The 19383-nt window shown below is 51.7% G+C and overlaps 2 protein-coding genes across 3 annotated transcripts in view; one reads left to right on the forward strand and one right to left on the reverse strand.

The window, feature by feature from the left end:
* Nucleotides 1-4968, forward strand: part of gbf1 (golgi brefeldin A resistant guanine nucleotide exchange factor 1) — a 105655-nt gene extending 100687 nt beyond the window's left edge. For both annotated transcript variants that reach the window (XM_072437641.1, XM_072437642.1), the window contains exons 36-39: nt 3711-3824; nt 3905-4082; nt 4191-4340; nt 4520-4968. In XM_072437641.1, the coding sequence (XP_072293742.1) occupies nt 3711-3824; nt 3905-4082; nt 4191-4340; nt 4520-4767 (690 nt within the window). In that variant the 3' untranslated portion in view covers nt 4768-4968. The remainder of the gene's footprint in view (nt 1-3710; nt 3825-3904; nt 4083-4190; nt 4341-4519) is intronic.
* Nucleotides 4969-12961: 7993 nt separating this feature from the next.
* Nucleotides 12962-19383, reverse strand: part of macroh2a2 (macroH2A.2 histone) — a 32466-nt gene continuing 26044 nt past the window's right edge. Inside the window, exon 9 of the mRNA XM_072436489.1 lies at nt 12962-13461. Coding sequence (XP_072292590.1) covers nt 13296-13461 — 166 coding nt within the window. The 3' untranslated portion in view covers nt 12962-13295. The remainder of the gene's footprint in view (nt 13462-19383) is intronic.

A 19383-nucleotide genomic window follows, 5' to 3' on the forward strand; every position in this document is an offset into this window, starting at 1 on the left:
CCACACCTCACCTCCATCACACCTACACCACACCTCACCTCCATCACACCTACACCACACCTCACCTACACCTCCATCACACCTACACCTACGCCTCCATCACACCTACACATAACCTACACCTACACCTCACTTATACCTCCACCTGCACCTCACCTACACCTCACCTACACTTACACCACACCTCACCTACACCTCCATCACACCTACACCTACATCACACCTACACCTACGCCTCCATCACACCTACACCTACATCACACCTACACCTCCATCACACCTACACCTACATCACACCTACACCTATGCCTCCATCACACCTACACCTCCATCACACCTACACCTATGCCTCCATCACACCTACACCTATGCCTCCATCACACCTACACATAACCTACACCTCGATCACACCTATACCTCCACCTGCACCTCACCTACACCACACCTACACCTCACTTATACCTCCACCTGCACCTCACCTACACCTCACCTACACTTACACCACACCTCACCTACACCTCCATCACACCTACACCTACATCACACCTACACCTACGCCTCCATCACACCTACACCTACATCACACCTACACCTCCATCACACCTACACCTACATCACACCTACACCTATGCCTCCATCACACCTACACCTCCATCACACCTACACCTATGCCTCCATCACACCTACACCTACGCCTCCATCACACCTACACCTCCATCACACCTACACCTCCATCACACCTACACCTACATCACACCTACACCTATGCCTCCATCACACCTACACCTCCATCACACCTACACCTACACCTCCATCACACCTACACCTATGCCTCCATCACACCTACACCTCCATCACACCTACACCTACACCTCCATCACACCTACACCTATGCCTCCATCACACCTACACCTCCATCACACCTACACCTATGCCTCCATCACACCTACACCTACGCCTCCATCACACCTACACCTATGCCTCCATCACACCTACACCTATGCCTCCATCACACCTACACCTACGCCTCCATCACACCTACACCACACCTCACCTCCATCACACCTACACCTCACCTCCATCACACCTACACCACACCTCACCTACACCTCCATCACACCTACACCACTCCTACACCTCCATCACACCTACACCTCACTTATACCTCCACCTGCACCTCACCTACACCTCACCTACACTTACACCACACCTCACCTCCATCACACCTACACCTCCATCACACCTACACCTACGCCTCCATCACACCTACACCTATGCCTCCATCACACCTACGCCTCCATCACACATACACCTCCATCACACCTACACCACACCTCCATCACACCTACACCACACCTCACCTCCATCACACTTACACCACACCTCACCTCCATCACACCTACACCACACCTCACCTACACCACACCTCACCTACGCCTCCATCACACCTACACATAACCTACACCTCGATCACACCTACGCCTCCATCACACCTACGCCTCCATCACACCTACACCTACGCCTCCATCACACATACACCTCCATCACACCTACACCACACCTCACCTCCATCACACCTACACCACACCTCACCTACACCTCCATCACACCTACACCTACGCCTCCATCACACCTACACCTACACCTCCATCACACCTACACCTCCATCACACCTACACCTATGCCTCCATCACACCTACACCACACCTCACCTACACCTCCATCACACCTACACCTACGCCTCCATCACACCTACACATAACCTACACCTCGATCACACCTATACCTCCACCTGCACCTCACCTACACCACACCTACACCTCACTTATACCTCCACCTGCACCTCACCTACACCTCACCTACACTTACACCACACCTCACCTACACCTCCATCACACCTACACCTACATCACACCTACACCTACGCCTCCATCACATCTACACCTACATCACACCTACACCTCCATCACACCTACACCTACATCACACCTACACCTATGCCTCCATCACACCTACACCTCCATCACACCTACACCTATGCCTCCATCACACCTACACCTACGCCTCCATCACACCTACACCTATGCCTCCATCACACCTACACCTATGCCTCCATCACACCTACACCTCCATCACACCTATGCCTCCATCACACCTACACCTACGCCTCCATCACACCTACACCTCCATCACACCTACACCTCCATCACACCTACACCTACATCACACCTACACCTATGCCTCCATCACACCTACACCTCCATCACACCTACACCTACACCTCCATCACACCTACACCTATGCCTCCATCACACCTACACCTATGCCTCCATCACACCTACACCTCCATCACACCTACACCTATGCCTCCATCACACCTACACCTCCATCACACCTACACCTATGCCTCCATCACACCTACACCTATGCCTCCATCACACCTACACCTACGCCTCCATCACACCTACACCTATGCCTCCATCACACCTACACCTATGCCTCCATCACACCTACACCTATGCCTCCATCACACCTAAACCTATGCCTCCATCACACCTACACCTACGCCTCCATCACACCTACACCTATGCCTCCATCACACCTACGCCTCCATCACACCTACACCTACGCCTCCATCACACCTACACCACACCTCACCTCCATCACACCTACACCTCACTTATACCTCCACCTGCACCTCACCTACACCTCACCTACACTTAAACCACACCTCACCTACACTTACACCACACCTCACCTCCATCACACCTACACCACACCTCACCTACACTTACACCACACCTCACCTACACTTACACCACACCTCACCTACACTTACACCTACACCACACCTGCACCTCACCTACACCACACCTGCACCTCACCTACACCACACCTACACCACACCTGCACCTCACCTACACCACACCTGCACCTCACCTACACCACACCTGCACCTCACCTACACCACACCTACACCACACCTACACCACACCTGCACCTCACCTACACCACACCTGCACCTCACCTACACCACACCTGCACCTCACCTACACCACACCTGCACCTCACCTACACCACACCTACACCACACCTACACCACACCTGCACCTCACCTACACCACACCTGCACCTCACCTACACCACACCTACACCACACCTACACCACACCTGCACCTCACCTATACCTCCACCTGCACCTCACCTACACCACACCTACACCACACCTGCACCTCGATCACACCTATACCTCCACCTACACCACACCTACACCACACCTACACCACACCTACACCTACACCTCACTTACACCACACCTACACCACACCTGCACCTCACCTACACCACACCTGCACCTCACCTACACCACACCTGCACCTCACCTACACCACACCTACACCACACCTACACCACACCTGCACCTCACCTACACCACACCTGCACCTCACCTACACCACACCTACACCACACCTACACCACACCTGCACCTCACCTATACCTCCACCTGCACCTCACCTACACCACACCTACACCACACCTGCACCTCGATCACACCTATACCTCCACCTACACCACACCTACACCACACCTACACCACACCTACACCTACACCTCACTTACACCACACCTACACCACACCTGCACCTCACCTACACCTCACCTGCATCTCCCTCATGTTCTGACGTAGCTGACTTGGGTGTGGTTCTCAGGTCTTCCTGCAGCACTTGTCTCCGCTCCTGTCCCTTCCCACCTTCGCTGCTCTGTGGCTGACCATCCTGGACTTCATGGACAGATACATGCACGCCGGCTCCTGCGACCTCCTGGTGAGACCCCGCCCCGCCCCGAGCCGTGGCCCCGCCCCGAGCCGTGGCAGAGTGGTTAGCTTTGTTCTCTTCTGTTTCAGCTGGAGGCCATCCCTGAGTCTCTGAAGAACATGCTCCTGGTGATGGACACGGCCGGCATCTTCCACAGCTCAGACTCTGGCTCCGGATACTCGGACCTGTGGAGCATCACCTGGGAACGCATCGTGTGTTTCCTGCCTCACCTGAAGGAGGAGCTGTTCAAGCAAACCGTCATCCCAGGTCAGAAGAAGAAGAGTCGTGACCGTCACATCAGATCGTTGCTATATGAACACCAAAAACACATTTATCTGTTTCAAGCGTTTCAAATCTGCCGTTTCTCGTCCTCAGAGCCGGTGTCTGTCCCTGTCGAGGCGGCAGTCAGACCTCCCTCTCCCCAGACGCCTCCTCCTGCTCAACCCCCCTCCCCCTCGCCGACCCCCCCACAGTCTCAGAGCCCCAGCAGACCGGCCTCACCACAAGAGGGCGCCGCCACCAACAGTGAGTGCGAAAACAGTCGGTCCTGGTTTAGTTCTGTCCAAGTTTGTCTCATTTATGTCGCATTTTGACTTGTTTTGTCTCATTTATGTCTCATTTTGTCTCATTTGTCACGTGACTCTTTAGTCCAGGCTTTCTTCTGGTTTTGTCTCATGTTAATCCATTTTTTGTCGCTTTTCCAGGTTCTGAAGCTCTGTCGACGCCTCCTTCCGCTCAGATTCCTCCCCCTTCCTCTTTCAGCTCCGCCGCTTCCTCATTTGGCCCCTCCCCTCTCATCCTGCAGCCGTTGGCGTCGCCGCTGCAGGTGGGAGTCCCGCCTATGTCTCTGCCCATCATCTTGAACCCAGCGCTGATCGAAGCCACGTCCCCGGTGCCTCTGCTGCCCCCGGTGGCTCGGAGCGGCGCCACGGCTCCAGACCAGGTCAAATAACAAGCAAAACTACAAAGATGGCTGACGCAGGAAGTCACGGCGACACTGGACCAGAAGACGCAGAGACTGGACTGCGAGTGTTGGAGCTGTGAACGCCACGAAAACGACTCTTAAGACGACTAAACTGGACACACTCTAGAACCTTCTGAAATGCACAACTCAAAAACATGGCAAACACAGACTATGAATCTAAACATTTTAGGACAAAAATAACTTTATATTTAAAAAAACAAACATTTTCTTTTAAATAAGCCTGAATTTATTTTTGATTCATTGCCAAATCTCAAAAAGCAAATTTTCTCTTTGAATAGATCATTTTTATCTTTAAGTCCCAGTTTTACATGTGATTTTCCTCCAGCGGATTCAGTTTTGAAAGGACCAAAATTATAAAGAGTCTCTTCTCGTGGTTGAAATCGATGGAAAAGCGTCTCTTCTCGCGGTTGAAATCGTTAGAAAAGAGTCTCTTCTCGCGGTTGAAATCGTTAGAAAAGAGTCTCTTCTCGCGGTTGAAATAGATGGAAAAGCGTCTCTTCTCGTTGTTTGAAAAGCGTCTCTTCTCGTGGTTGAAATCGTTGGAAAAGAGTCTCTTCTCGCGGTTGAAATCGTTGGAAAAGAGTCTCTTCTCGTGGTTGAAATCGTTGGAAAAGAGTCTCTTCTCGCGGTTGGAAAAGAGTCTCTTCTCGCGGTTGAAATCGTTGGAAAAGCGTCTCTTCTCGTGGTTGAAATCGATGGAAAAGAGTCTCTTCTCGTGGTTGAAATCGTTTGAAAAGAGTCTCTTCTCGTGGTTGAAATCGTTTGAAAAGAGTCTCTTCTCGTGGTTGAAATCGATGGAAAAGAGTCTCTTCTCGTGGTTGAAATCGTTGGAAAAGCGTCTCTTCTCGTGGTTGAAATCGTTTGAAAAGAGTCTCTTCTCGCGGTTGAAATCGTTGGAAAAGAGTCTCTTCTCGTGGTTGAAATCGTTTGAAAAGAGTCTCTTCTCGCGGTTGAAATCGTTGGAAAAGAGTCTCTTCTCGTGGTTGAAATCGTTGGAAAAGAGTCTCTTCTCGTGGTTGAAATCGATGGAAAAGAGTCTCTTCTCGTGGTTGAAATCGTTGGAAAAGCGTCTCTTCTCGTGGTTGAAATCGATGGAAAAGAGTCTCTTCTCGTGGTTGAAATCGTTTGAAAAGAGTCTCTTCTCGTGGTTGAAATCGATGGAAAAGAGTCTCTTCTCGTGGTTGAAATCGTTGGAAAAGCGTCTCTTCTCGCGGTTGAAATCGTTGGAAAAGAGTCTCTTCTCGTGGTTGAAATCGTTTGAAAAGAGTCTCTTCTCGCGGTTGAAATCGTTGGAAAAGAGTCTCTTCTCGTGGTTGAAATCGTTGGAAAAGAGTCTCTTCTCGTGGTTGAAATCGATGGAAAAGAGTCTCTTCTCGTGGTTGAAATCGTTGGAAAAGAGTCTCTTCTCCTGGTTAAAATCGTTTGAAAAGAGTCTCTTCTCGCGGTTGAAATCGTTGGAAAAGCGTCTCTTCTCGTGGTTGAAATCGTTGGAAAAGCGTCTCTTCTCGTGGTTGAAATCGTTATAAAAGCGTCTCTTCTCGCGGTTGAAATCGTTAGAAAAGAGTCTCTTCTCGCGGTTGAAATCGTTAGAAAAGAGTCTCTTCTTGCGGTTGAAATCGTTGGAAAAGAGTCTCTTCTCGCGGTTGAAATCGTTAGAAAAGAGTCTCTTCTCGCGGTTGAAATAGATGGAAAAGCGTCTCTTCTCGTTGTTTGAAAAGCGTCTCTTCTCGTGGTTGAAATCGTTGGAAAAGAGTCTCTTCTCGCGGTTGAAATCGTTGGAAAAGAGTCTCTTCTTGTGGTTGAAATAGTTAGAAAAGTCTCTTCTCGTGGTTGAAATCTTTAGAAAAGAGTCTCTTCTCGCGGTTGAAATCGTTAGAAAAGAGTCTCTTCTCGCGGTTGAAATCGTTGGAAAAGAGTCTCTTCTCGCGGTTGAAATCGTTAGAAAAGAGTCTCTTCTTGCGGTTGAAATCGTTGGAAAAGAGTCTCTTCTCGCGGTTGAAATCGTTAGAAAAGAGTCTCTTCTCCCGGTTGAAATTGTTGGAAAAGAGTCTCTTCTCGTGGTTGAAATCGTTTGAAAAGAGTCTCTTCTCGCGGTTGAAATCGTTGGAAAAGAGTCTCTTCTCGTGGTTGAAATCGTTGGAAAAGAGTCTCTTCTCGCGGTTGAAATCGTTGGAAAAGAGTCTCTTCTCGCGGTTGAAATCGTTGGAAAAGAGTCTCTTCTCGTGGTTGAAATCGTTGGAAAAGCGTCTCTTCTCGCGGTTGAAATCGTTAGAAAAGAGTCTCTTCTTGCGGTTGAAATCGTTGGAAAAGAGTCTCTTCTCGCGGTTGAAATAGATGGAAAAGCGTCTCTTCTCGTTGTTTGAAAAGCGTCTCTTCTCGTGGTTGAAATCGTTGGAAAAGAGTCTCTTCTCGCGGTTGAAATCGTTGGAAAAGAGTCTCTTCTTGTGGTTGAAATCGTTAGAAAAGAGTCTCTTCTCGCGGTTGAAATCGTTGGAAAAGAGTCTCTTCTCGTGGTTGAAATCGATGGAAAAGCGTCTCTTCTCGTGGTTGAAATCGTTGGAAAAGAGTCTCTTCTCGTGGTTGAAATCGTTTGAAAAGAGTCTCTTCTCGCGGTTGAAATCGTTTGAAAAGAGTCTCTTCTCGCGGTTGGAAAAGAGTCTCTTCTCGCGGTTGAAATTGTTGGAAAAGAGTCTCTTCTCGTGGTTGAAATCGTTTGAAAAGAGTCTCTTCTCGCGGTTGAAATCGTTGGAAAAGAGTCTCTTCTCGTGGTTGAAATCGTTGGAAAAGAGTCTCTTCTCGCGGTTGAAATCGTTGGAAAAGAGTCTCTTCTCGCGGTTGAAATCGTTGGAAAAGAGTCTCTTCTCGTGGTTGAAATCGTTGGAAAAGCGTCTCTTCTCGCGGTTGAAATCGTTAGAAAAGAGTCTCTTCTTGCGGTTGAAATCGTTGGAAAAGAGTCTCTTCTCGCGGTTGAAATAGATGGAAAAGCGTCTCTTCTCGTTGTTTGAAAAGCGTCTCTTCTCGTGGTTGAAATCGTTGGAAAAGAGTCTCTTCTCGCGGTTGAAATCGTTGGAAAAGAGTCTCTTCTTGTGGTTGAAATCGTTAGAAAAGAGTCTCTTCTCGCGGTTGAAATCGTTGGAAAAGAGTCTCTTCTCGTGGTTGAAATCGATGGAAAAGCGTCTCTTCTCGTGGTTGAAATCGTTGGAAAAGAGTCTCTTCTCGTGGTTGAAATCGTTTGAAAAGAGTCTCTTCTCGCGGTTGAAATCGTTGGAAAAGAGTCTCTTCTCGCGGTTGGAAAAGAGTCTCTTCTCGTGGTTGAAATAGATGGAAAAGAGTCTCTTCTCGTGGTTGAAATCGTTGGAAAAGAGTCTCTTCTCGTGGTTGAAATCGTTTGAAAAGCGTCTCTTCTCGTGGTTGAAATCGTTGGAAAAGAGTCTCTTCTCGCGGTTGAAATCGTTTGAAAAGAGTCTCTTCTCGCGGTTGAAATCGTTGGAAAAGAGTCTCTTCTCGTGGTTGAAATCGTTGGAAAAGAGTCTCTTCTCGCGGTTGAAATCGTTGGAAAAGCGTCTCTTCTCGCGGTTGAAATCGTTGGAAAAGCGTCTCTTCTCGCGGTTGAAATCGTTGGAAAAGCGTCTCTTCTCGCGGTTGAAATCGTTGGAAAAGCGTCTCTTCTCGTGGTTGAAATCGTTGGAAAAGAGTCTCTTCTCGTGGTTGAAATCGTTTGAAAAGAGTCTCTTCTCGTGGTTGAAATCGTTTGAAAAGAGTCTCTTCTCGTGGTTGAAATCGTTTGAAAAGAGTCTCTTCTCGCGGTTGAAATCGTTGGAAAAGCGTCTCTTCCCGTGGTTGAAATCGATGGAAAAGCGTCTCTTCTCGCGGTTGAAATCGTTGGAAAAGCGTCTCTTCTCGCGGTTGAAATCGTTGGAAAAGCGTCTCTTCTCGCGGTTGAAATCGTTGGAAAAGCGTCTCTTCTCGCGGTTGAAATCGTTGGAAAAGCGTCTCTTCTCGCGGTTGAAATCGTTGGAAAAGCGTCTCTTCTCGCGGTTGAAATCGTTGGAAAAGCGTCTCTTCTCGCGGTTATAATCGTTGGAAAAGCGTCTCTTCTCGCGGTTGAAATCGATGGAAAAGCGTCTCTTCTCGCGGTTGAAATCGTTGGAAAAGCGTCTCTTCTCGTGGTTGAAATCGTTGGAAAAGCGTCTCTTCTCGCGGTTGAAATCGTTGGAAAAGAGTCTCTTCTCGCGGTTATAATCGTTGGAAAAGCGTCTCTTCTCGTGGTTGAAATCGTTATAAAAGCGTCTCTTCTCGCGGTTGAAATCGTTATAAAAGCGTCTCTTCTCGTGGTTGAAATCGTTGGAAAAGCGTCTCTTCTCGTGGTTGAAATCGTTATAAAAGCGTCTCTTCTCGCGGTTGAAATCGTTGGAAAAGCGTCTCTTCTCGTGGTTATAATCGTTGGAAAAGCGTCTCTTCTCGTGGTTGAAATCGTTGAAAAAGCGTCTCTTCTCGTGGTTGAAATCGTTGGAAAAGCGTCTCTTCTCGTGGTTGAAATCGTTATAAAAGCGTCTCTTCTCGCGGTTGAAATCGTTATAAAAGCGTCTCTTCTCGCGGTTATAATCGTTGGAAAAGCGTCTCTTCTCGTGGTTGAAATCGTTGAAAAAGCGTCTCTTCTCGTGGTTGAAATCGTTGGAAAAGAGTCTCTTCTCGTGGTTGAAATCGTTTGAAAAGAGTCTCTTCTCGTGGTTGAAATCGTTGGAAAAGAGTCTCTTCTCGTGGTTGAAATCGTTTGAAAAGAGTCTCTTCTCGCGGTTGAAATCGTTGGAAAAGCGTCTCTTCCCGTGGTTGAAATCGTTGGAAAAGCGTCTCTTCTCGCGGTTATAATCGTTGGAAAAGCGTCTCTTCTCGCGGTTGAAATCGATGGAAAAGCGTCTCTTCTCGCGGTTGAAATCGTTGGAAAAGCGTCTCTTCTCGCGGTTATAATCGTTGGAAAAGCGTCTCTTCTCGCGGTTATAATCGTTGGAAAAGCGTCTCTTCTCGTGGTTGAAATCGTTATAAAAGCGTCTCTTCTCGCGGTTATAATCGTTGGAAAAGCGTCTCTTCTCGTGGTTGAAATCGTTGGAAAAGCGTCTCTTCTCGTGGTTGAAATCGTTATAAAAGCGTCTCTTCTCGTGGTTATAATCGTTGGAAAAGCGTCTCTTCTCGTGGTTGAAATCGTTATAAAAGCGTCTCTTCTCGCGGTTGAAATCGTTGGAAAAGCGTCTCTTCTCGTGGTTGAAATCGTTGAAAAAGCGTCTCTTCTCGTGGTTGAAATCGTTGGAAAAGAGTCTCTTCTCGTGGTTGAAATCGTTGGAAAAGCGTCTCTTCTCGTGGTTGAAATCGTTATAAAAGCGTCTCTTCTCGCGGTTGAAATCGTTATAAAAGCGTCTCTTCTCGTGGTTGAAATCGTTGGAAAAGCGTCTCTTCTCGTGGTTGAAATCGTTATAAAAGCGTCTCTTCTCGTGGTTATAATCGTTGGAAAAGCGTCTCTTCTCGTGGTTGAAATCGTTGAAAAAGCGTCTCTTCTCGTGGTTGAAATCGTTGGAAAAGCGTCTCTTCTCGTGGTTGAAATCGTTATAAAAGCGTCTCTTCTCGCGGTTGAAATCGTTGGAAAAGCGTCTCTTCTCGTGGTTGAAATCGTTGAAAAAGCGTCTCTTCTCGTGGTTGAAATCGTTGGAAAAGCGTCTCTTCTCGTGGTTGAAATCGTTGAAAAAGAGTCTCTTCTCGCGGTTGAAATCGTTGGAAAAGCGTCTCTTCTCGTGGTTGAAATCGTTGGAAAAGCGTCTCTTCTCGCGGTTGAAATCGTTGGAAAAGCGTCTCTTCTCGTGGTTGAAATCGTTGGAAAAGCGTCTCTTCTCGCGGTTGAAATCGTTGGAAAAGCGTCTCTTCTCGTGGTTGAAATCGTTGAAAAAGCGTCTCTTCTCGTGGTTGAAATCGTTGGAAAAGCGTCTCTTCTCGTGGTTGAAATCGTTATAAAAGCGTCTCTTCTCGCGGTTGAAATCGTTATAAAAGCGTCTCTTCTCGTGGTTGAAATCGTTTGAAAAGAGTCTCTTCTCGTGCTTCTGCGTCTCGTGTTTTGCAGCTACACGACTGGCCACGACCGTTCTCGTTCTCTGGGACAAAAACGCTTTCTTTTAGCAGTGACTTTAAAGATGATGGAAATAGAGCCTGAAATATTTATTCAAAGTTGGACACGACGGACTCATCGGAGACGTTTGTGTCTGTAAATAAAGAAATGAAACTTATGGACTTTTTACAGTGTAATAAATATGATGGAAATCTCACTGACTTTGGGTTTTAGTTTCAGGAGATTCGTTTGGACAGAAAAGGAAACATTTGATGCAAAAACGTTATATTTTTATTGAATCGTGGAATGTAAAAACTTGAACTCAGCCCAATTTTAAACAAAACCATTTAATAAAAGAAGCAGAAATTTGACACATTTAAAACACAAGTTCATTTTCTGATCAAAAACATTTCAGAACTCGACGTGTAAATGTTTTTTAAATCCTGATCAAAAACCGAACTAAACCAAAGCCTTAACCGTATAAAAGTAGATTTTTATAATGATTAAATGTTTTCCTTTGTGCACGAATTCAATTCTTTATGAAAAGTGTTCTTTCAAGTACAATGCCAAATTTGAATAAGAAAAAAAAATCATAAATAAAATGGCTTAAAAAAAAAAAAAAAGTACATTAAAAATTGGACAAACTACATTAAACCAGGTGTAAACCAGGTCTAAACCAGGTGTAAACCAGGTCTAAACCAGGTGTAAACCAGGTGTAAACCAGGTGTAAACCAGGTGTAAACCAGGTCTAAACCAGGTGTAAACCAGGTGTAAACCAGGTCTAAACCAGGTGTAAACCAGGTGTAAACCAGGTGTAAACCAGGTCTAAACCAGGTGTAAACCAGGTGTAAACCAGGTGTAAACCAGGTGTAAACCAGGTCTAAACCAGGTGTAAACCAGGTGTAAACCAGGTCTAAACCAGGTGTAAACCAGGTGTAAACCAGGTCTAAACCAGGTGTAAACCAGGTGTAAACCAGGTGTAAACCAGGTGTAAACCAGGTCTAAACCAAGTCTAAACCGGGTCTAAACCGGGTCCAAGCCGGGTCTAAACCAGGTCTAAACCAGGTGTAAACCAGGTCTAAACCAGGTGTAAACCAGGTGTAAACCAGGTGTAAACCAGGTCTAAACCAGGACTAAACCAGGACTAAACCAGGTCTAAACCAGGACTAAACCAGGTCTAAACCAGGTCTAAACCAGGTCTAAACCAGGACTAAACCAGGTCTAAACCAGGTCTAAACCAGGTCTAAACCAGGTCTAAACCAGGTCTAAACCAGGACTAAACCGGGTCTAAACCAGGACTAAACCAGGTCTAAACCAGGTCTAAACCAGGACTAAACCGGGTCTAAACCGGGTCTAAACCGGGTCTAAACCGGGTCTAAACCGGGTCTAAACCGGGTCTAAACCAGGTCTAAACCAGGTCTAAACCGGGTCTAAACCGGGTCTAAACCGGGTCTAAACCGGGTCTAAACCGGGTCCAAGCCGGGTCTAAACCAGGTCTAAACCAGGTCTAAACCAGGTCTAAACCAGGTGTAAACCAGGACTAAACCAGGACTAAACCAGGTCTAAACCGGGTCTAAACCGGGTCTAAACCGGGTCTAAACCGGGTCTAAACCGGGTCTAAACCAGGACTAAACCAGGTCTAAACCAGGTCTAAACCAGGACTAAACCGGGTCTAAACCGGGTCTAAACCGGGTCTAAACCGGGTCCAAGCCGGGTCTAAACCAGGTCTAAACCAGGTCTAAACCAGGTGTAAACCAGGACTAAACCGGGACTAAACCGGGTCTAAACCGGGTCTAAACCGGGTCTAAACCGGGTCTAAACCGGGTCTAAACCGGGTCTAAACCGGGTCTAAACCAGGTCTAAACCAGGTGTAAACCAGGTGTAAACCAGGACTAAACCAGGACTAAACCAGGACTAAACCGGGTCTAAACCGGGTCTAAACCGGGTCTAAACCAGGTCTAAACTAGGTCTAAACCAGGTCTAAACCAGGTCTAAACCAGGTCTAAACCAGGACTAAACCAGGACTAAACCAGGACTAAACCAGGACTAAACCAGGACTAAACCAGGACTAAACCAGGTCTAAACCAGGACTAAACCAGGACTAAACCAGGTCTAAACCAGGTCTAAACCAGATCACCTGTGATTTGGACCGAGTGCTTCTATTTTGACTCGACACAGTTACAAACACTTTAAACGACTAAATTCAGATTATTTTTCTAGAGTCGAGTCGTTTTCAACTTCCCAAAATATTTGACATTTAGATTTTCTGTAAATTAAATCATCTGCAACTCAAACGTGAGTTTGAACCCGATCAAGATCTATATTCTCAATTCTAGTCTGTTTAAGTCGTGTTGTCTTCTCCTCGCCCCTGGTCCGGGCCCCTGGTCCGGCCCCTGGTCCGGTCCTACTTCCCGTCCAGCTTGGCCATCTCCTGCAGGTACACACCAATGCTCTCGGGGTCAAACAGGATGAAGTAGATGTTCTTCAGAGACGAGCTGCTGGACGACACCAGATGTGACGAGATGGACCTGAGCACGAGCTGCGCCGCTGTCTGCTTCGGGAACCCGTTTCTGAAACCAACCAAACACTTTAGACCCGCTGTAGTCCCGCTTTTATACCCGCTTTAGCCCCGCTTTTATACCCGCTGTAGTCCCGCTGTAGTCCCGCTGTAGTCCCGCTGTAGACCCGCTGTAGACCCGCTGTAGACCCGCTGTAGACCCGCTTTAGCCCCGCTTTTATACCCGCTGTAGTCCCGCTGTAGTCCCGCTGTAGACCCGCTGTAGACCCGCTTTAGACCCGCTTTAGTCCTACTTTAGACACGTTTTAGACCCGCTGTAGACCCGCTGTAGACCCGCTGTAGTCCCGCTGTAGACCCGCTGTAGACCCGCTGTAGACCCGCTGTAGACCCGCTGTAGTCCCGCTGTAGTCCCGCTGTAGTCCCGCTGTAGACCCGCTGTAGACCCGCTGTAGTCCCGCTGTAGTCCCGCTGTAGACCCGCTGTAGACCCGCTGTAGACCCGCTGTAGTCCCGCTGTAGACCCGCTGTAGACCCGCTGTAGTCCCGCTGTAGACCCGCTGTAGACCCGCTGTAGTCCCGCTGTAGTCCCGCTGTAGACCCGCTGTAGACCCGCTGTAGTCCCGCTGTAGACCCGCTGTAGTCCCGCTGTAGACCCGCTGTAGACCCGCTGTAGTCCCGCTGTAGTCCCGCTGTAGACCCGCTGTAGACCCGCTGTAGTCCCGCTGTAGACCCGCTGTAGACCCGCTGTAGTCCCGCTGTAGACCCGCTGTAGACCCGCTGTAGTCCCGCTGTAGTCCCGCTGTAGACCCGCTGTAGACCCGCTGTAGACCCGCTGTAGTCCCGCTGTAGTCCCGCTGTAGTCCCGCTGTAGTCCCGCTGTAGACCCGCTGTAGTCCCGCTGTAGACCCGCTGTAGTCCCGCTGTAGACCCGCTGTAGTCCCGCTGTAGACCCGCTGTAGTCCCGCTGTAGTCCCGCTGTAGACCCGCTGTAGACCCGCTGTAGACCCGCTGTAGTCCCGCTGTAGACCCGCTGTAGACCCGCTGTAGTCCCGCTGTAGACCCGCTTTTATACCCGCTGTAGTCCCGCTGTAGACCCGCTGTAGTCCCGCTGTAGACCCGCTGTAGACCCGCTGTAGTCCCGCTGTAGACCCGCTGTAGTCCCGCTGTAGTCCCGCTGTAGACCCGCTGAAGACCCGCTGTAGTCGCGCTGTAGACCCGCTGTAGTCCCGCTGTAGACCCGCTGTAGACCCGCTGTAGACCCGCTGTAGACCCGCTTTTATACCCGCTGTAGTCCCGCTGTAGACCCGCTGTAGTCCCGCTGTAGTCCCGCTGTAGACCCGCTTTTATACCCGCTGTAGATCCGCTGTAGACCCGCTGTAGACCCGCTGTAGACCCGCTGTAGACCCGCTGTAGTCCCGCTGTAGTCCCGCTGTAGACCCGCTGTAGACCCGCTGTAGACCCGCTGTAGACCCGCTGTAGACCCGCTGTAGTCCCGCTGTAGTCCCGCTGTAGACCCGCTTTAGACCCGCTTTAGACACGCTGTAGACCCGCTGTAGACCCGCTGTAGTCCCGCTGTAGACCCGCTTTAGACCCGCTTTAGACCCGCTTTAGACCCGCTGTAGACCCGCTGTAGTCCCGCTGTAGACCCGCTGTAGACCCGCTTTAGCCCCGCTGAAGACCCGCTGTAGACCCGCTGTAGACCCGCTTTAGCCCCGCTTTTATACCCGCTGTAGACCCGCTTTAGACCCGCTTTAGACCCGCTGTAGTCCCGCTGTAGACCCGCTGTAGACCCGCTGTAGTCCCGCTGTAGTCCCGCTGTAGACCCGCTGTAGACCCGCTGTAGACCCGCTGTAGTCCCGCTGTAGACCCGCTGTAGTCCCGCTGTAGACCCGCTGTAGTCCCGCTGTAGACCCGCTGTAGACCCGCTGTAGTCCCGCTGTAGACCCGCTGTAGTCCCGCTGTAGACCCGCTGTAGTCCCGCTGTAGTCCCGCTGTAGACCCGCTGTAGACCCGCTGTAGACCCGCTGTAGTCCCGCTGTAGACCCGCTGTAGACCCGCTGTAGACCCGCTTTTATACCCGCTGTAGTCCCGCTGTAGACCCGCTGTAGTCCCGCTGTAGACCCGCTGTAGACCCGCTGTAGTCCCGCTGTAGACCCGCTGTAGACCCGCTGTAGTCCCGCTGTAGTCCCGCTGTAGACCCGCTGAAGACCCGCTGTAGTCGCGCTGTAGACCCGCTGTAGTCCCGCTGTAGACCCGCTGTAGACCCGCTGTAGACCCGCTGTAGACCCGCTTTTATACCCGCTGTAGTCCCGCTGTAGACCCGCTGTAGTCCCGCTGTAGTCCCGCTGTAGACCCGCTTTTATACCCGCTGTAGACCCGCTGTAGACCCGCTGTAGACCCGCTGTAGACCCGCTGTAGTCCCGCTGTAGTCCCGCTGTAGACCCGCTGTAGACCCGCTGTAGACCCGCTGTAGACCCGCTGTAGTCCCGCTGTAGACCCGCTGTAGACCCGCTGTAGACCCGCTGTAGACCCGCTGTAGACCCGCTGTAGTCCCGCTGTAGTCCCGCTGTAGACCCGCTTTAGACCCGCTTTAGACACGCTGTAGACCCGCTGTAGACCCGCTGTAGTCCCGCTGTAGACCCGCTGTAGACCCGCTTTAGACCCGCTTTAGACCCGCTGTAGACCCGCTGTAGTCCCGCTGTAGACCCGCTGTAGACCCGCTTTAGCCCCGCTTTTATACCCGCTGAAGACCCGCTGTAGACCCGCTGTAGACCCGCTTTAGCCCCGCTTTTATACCCGCTGTAGACCTGATTTAGACCCGCTTTAGACCCGCTGTAGTCCCGCTGTAGACCCGCTGTAGTCCCGCTGTAGACCCGCTGTAGTCCCGCTGTAGTCCCGCTGTAGTCCCGCTGTAGACCCGCTGTAGACCCGCTGTAGACCCGCTGTAGTCCCGCTGTAGACCCGCTGTAGACCCGCTGTAGTCCCGCTGTAGTCCCGCTGTAGTCCCGCTGTAGACCCGCTGTAGTCCCGCTGTAGACCCGCTGTAGTCCCGCTGTAGTCCCGCTGTAGACCCGCTGTAGACCCGCTGTAGTCCCGCTGTAGACCCGCTGTAGTCCCGCTGTAGTCCCGCTGTAGACCCGCTGTAGACCCGCTTTTATACCTGCTGTAGTCCCGCTGTAGACCCGCTGTAGTCCCGCTGTAGTCCCGCTGTAGACCCGCTGTAGACCCGCTGTAGTCCCGCTGTAGACCCGCTGTAGACCCGCTGTAGACCCGCTGTAGACCCGCTGTAGTCCCGCTGTAGTCCCGCTGTAGTCCCGCTTTAGCCCCGCTTTTATACCCGCTGTAGTCCCGCTGTAGACCCGCTGTAGACCCGCTGTAGTCCCGCTGTAGTCCCGCTGTAGTCCCGCTGTAGTCCCGCTTTAGCCCCGCTTTTATACCCGCTGTAGACCCGCTGTAGACCCGCTGTAGTCCCGCTGTAGTCCCGCTGTAGTCCCGCTGTAGTCCCGCTGTAGTCCCGCTGTAGTCCCGCTGTAGACCCGCTTTTATACCCGCTGTAGACCCGCTGTAGACCCGCTGTAGTCCCGCTGTAGACCCGCTGTAGACCCGCTGTAGACCCGCTGTAGACCCGCTGTAGTCCCGCTGTAGTCCCGCTTTAGCCCCGCTTTTATACCCGCTGTAGTCCCGCTGTAGACCCGCTGTAGACCCGCTGTAGACCCGCTGTAGTCCCGCTGTAGTCCCGCTGTAGTCCCGCTTTAGCCCCGCTTTTATACCCGCTGTAGACCTGCTGTAGACCCGCTGTAGTCCCGCTGTAGACCCGCTGTAGTCCCGCTGTAGTCCCGCTGTAGACCCGCTGTAGACCCGCTGTAGTCCCGCTGTAGACCCGCTGTAGACCCGCTGTAGTCCCGCTGTAGTCCCGCTGTAGTCCCGCTGTAGTCCCGCTGTAGACCCGCTGTAGACCCGCTGTAGTCCCGCTGTAGTCCCGCTGTAGTCCCGCTGTAGACCCGCTGTAGACCCGCTGTAGTCCCGCTGTAGTCCCGCTGTAGACCCGCTGTAGACCCGCTGTAGACCCGCTGTAGACCCGCTGTAGTCCCGCTGTAGTCCCGCTGTAGACCCGCTTTAGACCCGCTTTAGACACGCTGTAGACCCGCTGTAGTCCCGCTGTAGACCCGCTTTAGACCCGCTGTAGACCCGCTGTAGTCCCGCTGTAGACCCGCTGTAGACCCGCTTTAGCCCCGCTTTTATACCCGCTGAAGACCCGCTGTAGACCCGCTGTAGACCCGCTTTAGCCCCGCTTTTATACCCGCTGTAGACCTGCTTTAGACCCGCTTTAGACCCGCTGTAGACCCGCTGTAGTCCCGCTGTAGACCCGCTGTAGTCCCGCTGTAGTCCCGCTGTAGTCCCGCTGTAGACCCGCTGTAGACCCGCTGTAGACCCGCTGTAGTCCCGCTGTAGTCCCGCTGTAGTCCCGCTGTAGTCCCGCTGTAGACCCGCTGTAGTCCCGCTGTAGACCCGCTGTAGTCCCGCTGTAGTCCCGCTGTAGACCCGCTGTAGACCCGCTGTAGTCCCGCTGTAGACCCGCTGTAGTCCCGCTGTAGTCCCGCTGTAGACCCGCTTTTATACCTGCTGTAGTCCCGCTGTAGACCCGCTGTAGTCCCGCTGTAGTCCCGCTGTAGACCCGCTGTAGACCCGCTGTAGACCCGCTGTAGTCCCGCTGTAGACCCGCTGTAGACCCGCTGTAGACCCGCTGTAGACCCGCTGTAGTCCCGCTGTAGACCCGCTGTAGACCCGCTGTAGTCCCGCTGTAGTCCCGCTGTAGTCCCGCTTTAGCCCCGCTTTTATACCCGCTGTAGACCCGCTGTAGACCCGCTGTAGTCCCGCTGTAGTCCCGCTGTAGACCCGCTGTAGACCCGCTGTAGTCCCGCTGTAGTCCCGCTGTAGACCCGCTGTAGTCCCGCTGTAGTCCCGCTGTAGACCCGCTTTTATACCCGCTGTAGACCCGCTGTAGACCCGCTGTAGTCCCGCTGTAGTCCCGCTGTAGACCCGCTGTAGACCCGCTGTAGACCCGCTGTAGTCCCGCTGTAGACCCGCTGTAGACCCGCTGTAGTCCCGCTGTAGACCCGCTGTAGACCCGCTGTAGTCCCGCTGTAGACCCGCTGTAGTCCCGCTGTAGACCCGCTGTAGACCCGCTGTAGACCCGCTGTAGTCCCGCTGTAGTCCCGCTGTAGTCCCGCTGTAGACCCGCTGTAGTCCCGCTGTAGTCCCGCTGTAGACCCGCTGTAGACCCGCTGTAGACCCGCTGTAGACCCGCTGTAGTCCCGCTGTAGACCCGCTGTAGACCCGCTGTAGACCCGCTGTAGACCCGCTGTAGTCCCGCTGTAGACCCGCTGTAGTCCCGCTGTAGTCCCGCTGTAGTCCCGCTGTAGACCCGCTGTAGTCCCGCTGTAGTCCCGCTGTAGACCCGCTGTAGACCCGCTGTAGACCCGCTGTAGACCCGCTGTAGACCCGCTGTAGTCCCGCTGTAGACCCGCTGTAGTCCCGCTGTAGACCCGCTGTAGACCCGCTGTAGACCCGCTGTAGTCCCGCTGTAGTCCCGCTGTAGTCCCGCTGTAGACCCGCTGTAGTCCCGCTGTAGTCCCGCTGTAGACCCGCTGTAGACCCGCTGTAGACCCGCTGTAGACCCGCTGTAGTCCCGCTGTAGACCCGCTGTAGACCCGCTGTAGACCCGCTGTAGACCCGCTGTAGTCCCGCTGTAGTCCCGCTGTAGACCCGCTTTTATACCCGCTGTAGTCCCGCTGTAGACCCGCTGTAGTCCCGCTGTAGTCCCGCTGTAGTCCCGCTGTAGTCCCGCTGTAGACCCGCTTTTATACCCGCTGTAGACCCGCTGTAGACCCGCTTTAGCCCCGCTTTTATACCCGCTGTAGTCCCGCTGTAGACCCGCTGTAGACCCGCTGTAGACCCGCTGTAGACCCGCTTTT

Source organism: Eucyclogobius newberryi, unplaced genomic scaffold (assembly GCF_026437365.1).
Source record: "Eucyclogobius newberryi isolate DKJ021-1_F unplaced genomic scaffold, fEucNew1.0.hap1 SCAF_8, whole genome shotgun sequence".
In the NCBI taxonomy this organism is placed as follows: domain Eukaryota; kingdom Metazoa; phylum Chordata; class Actinopteri; order Gobiiformes; family Gobiidae; genus Eucyclogobius; species Eucyclogobius newberryi.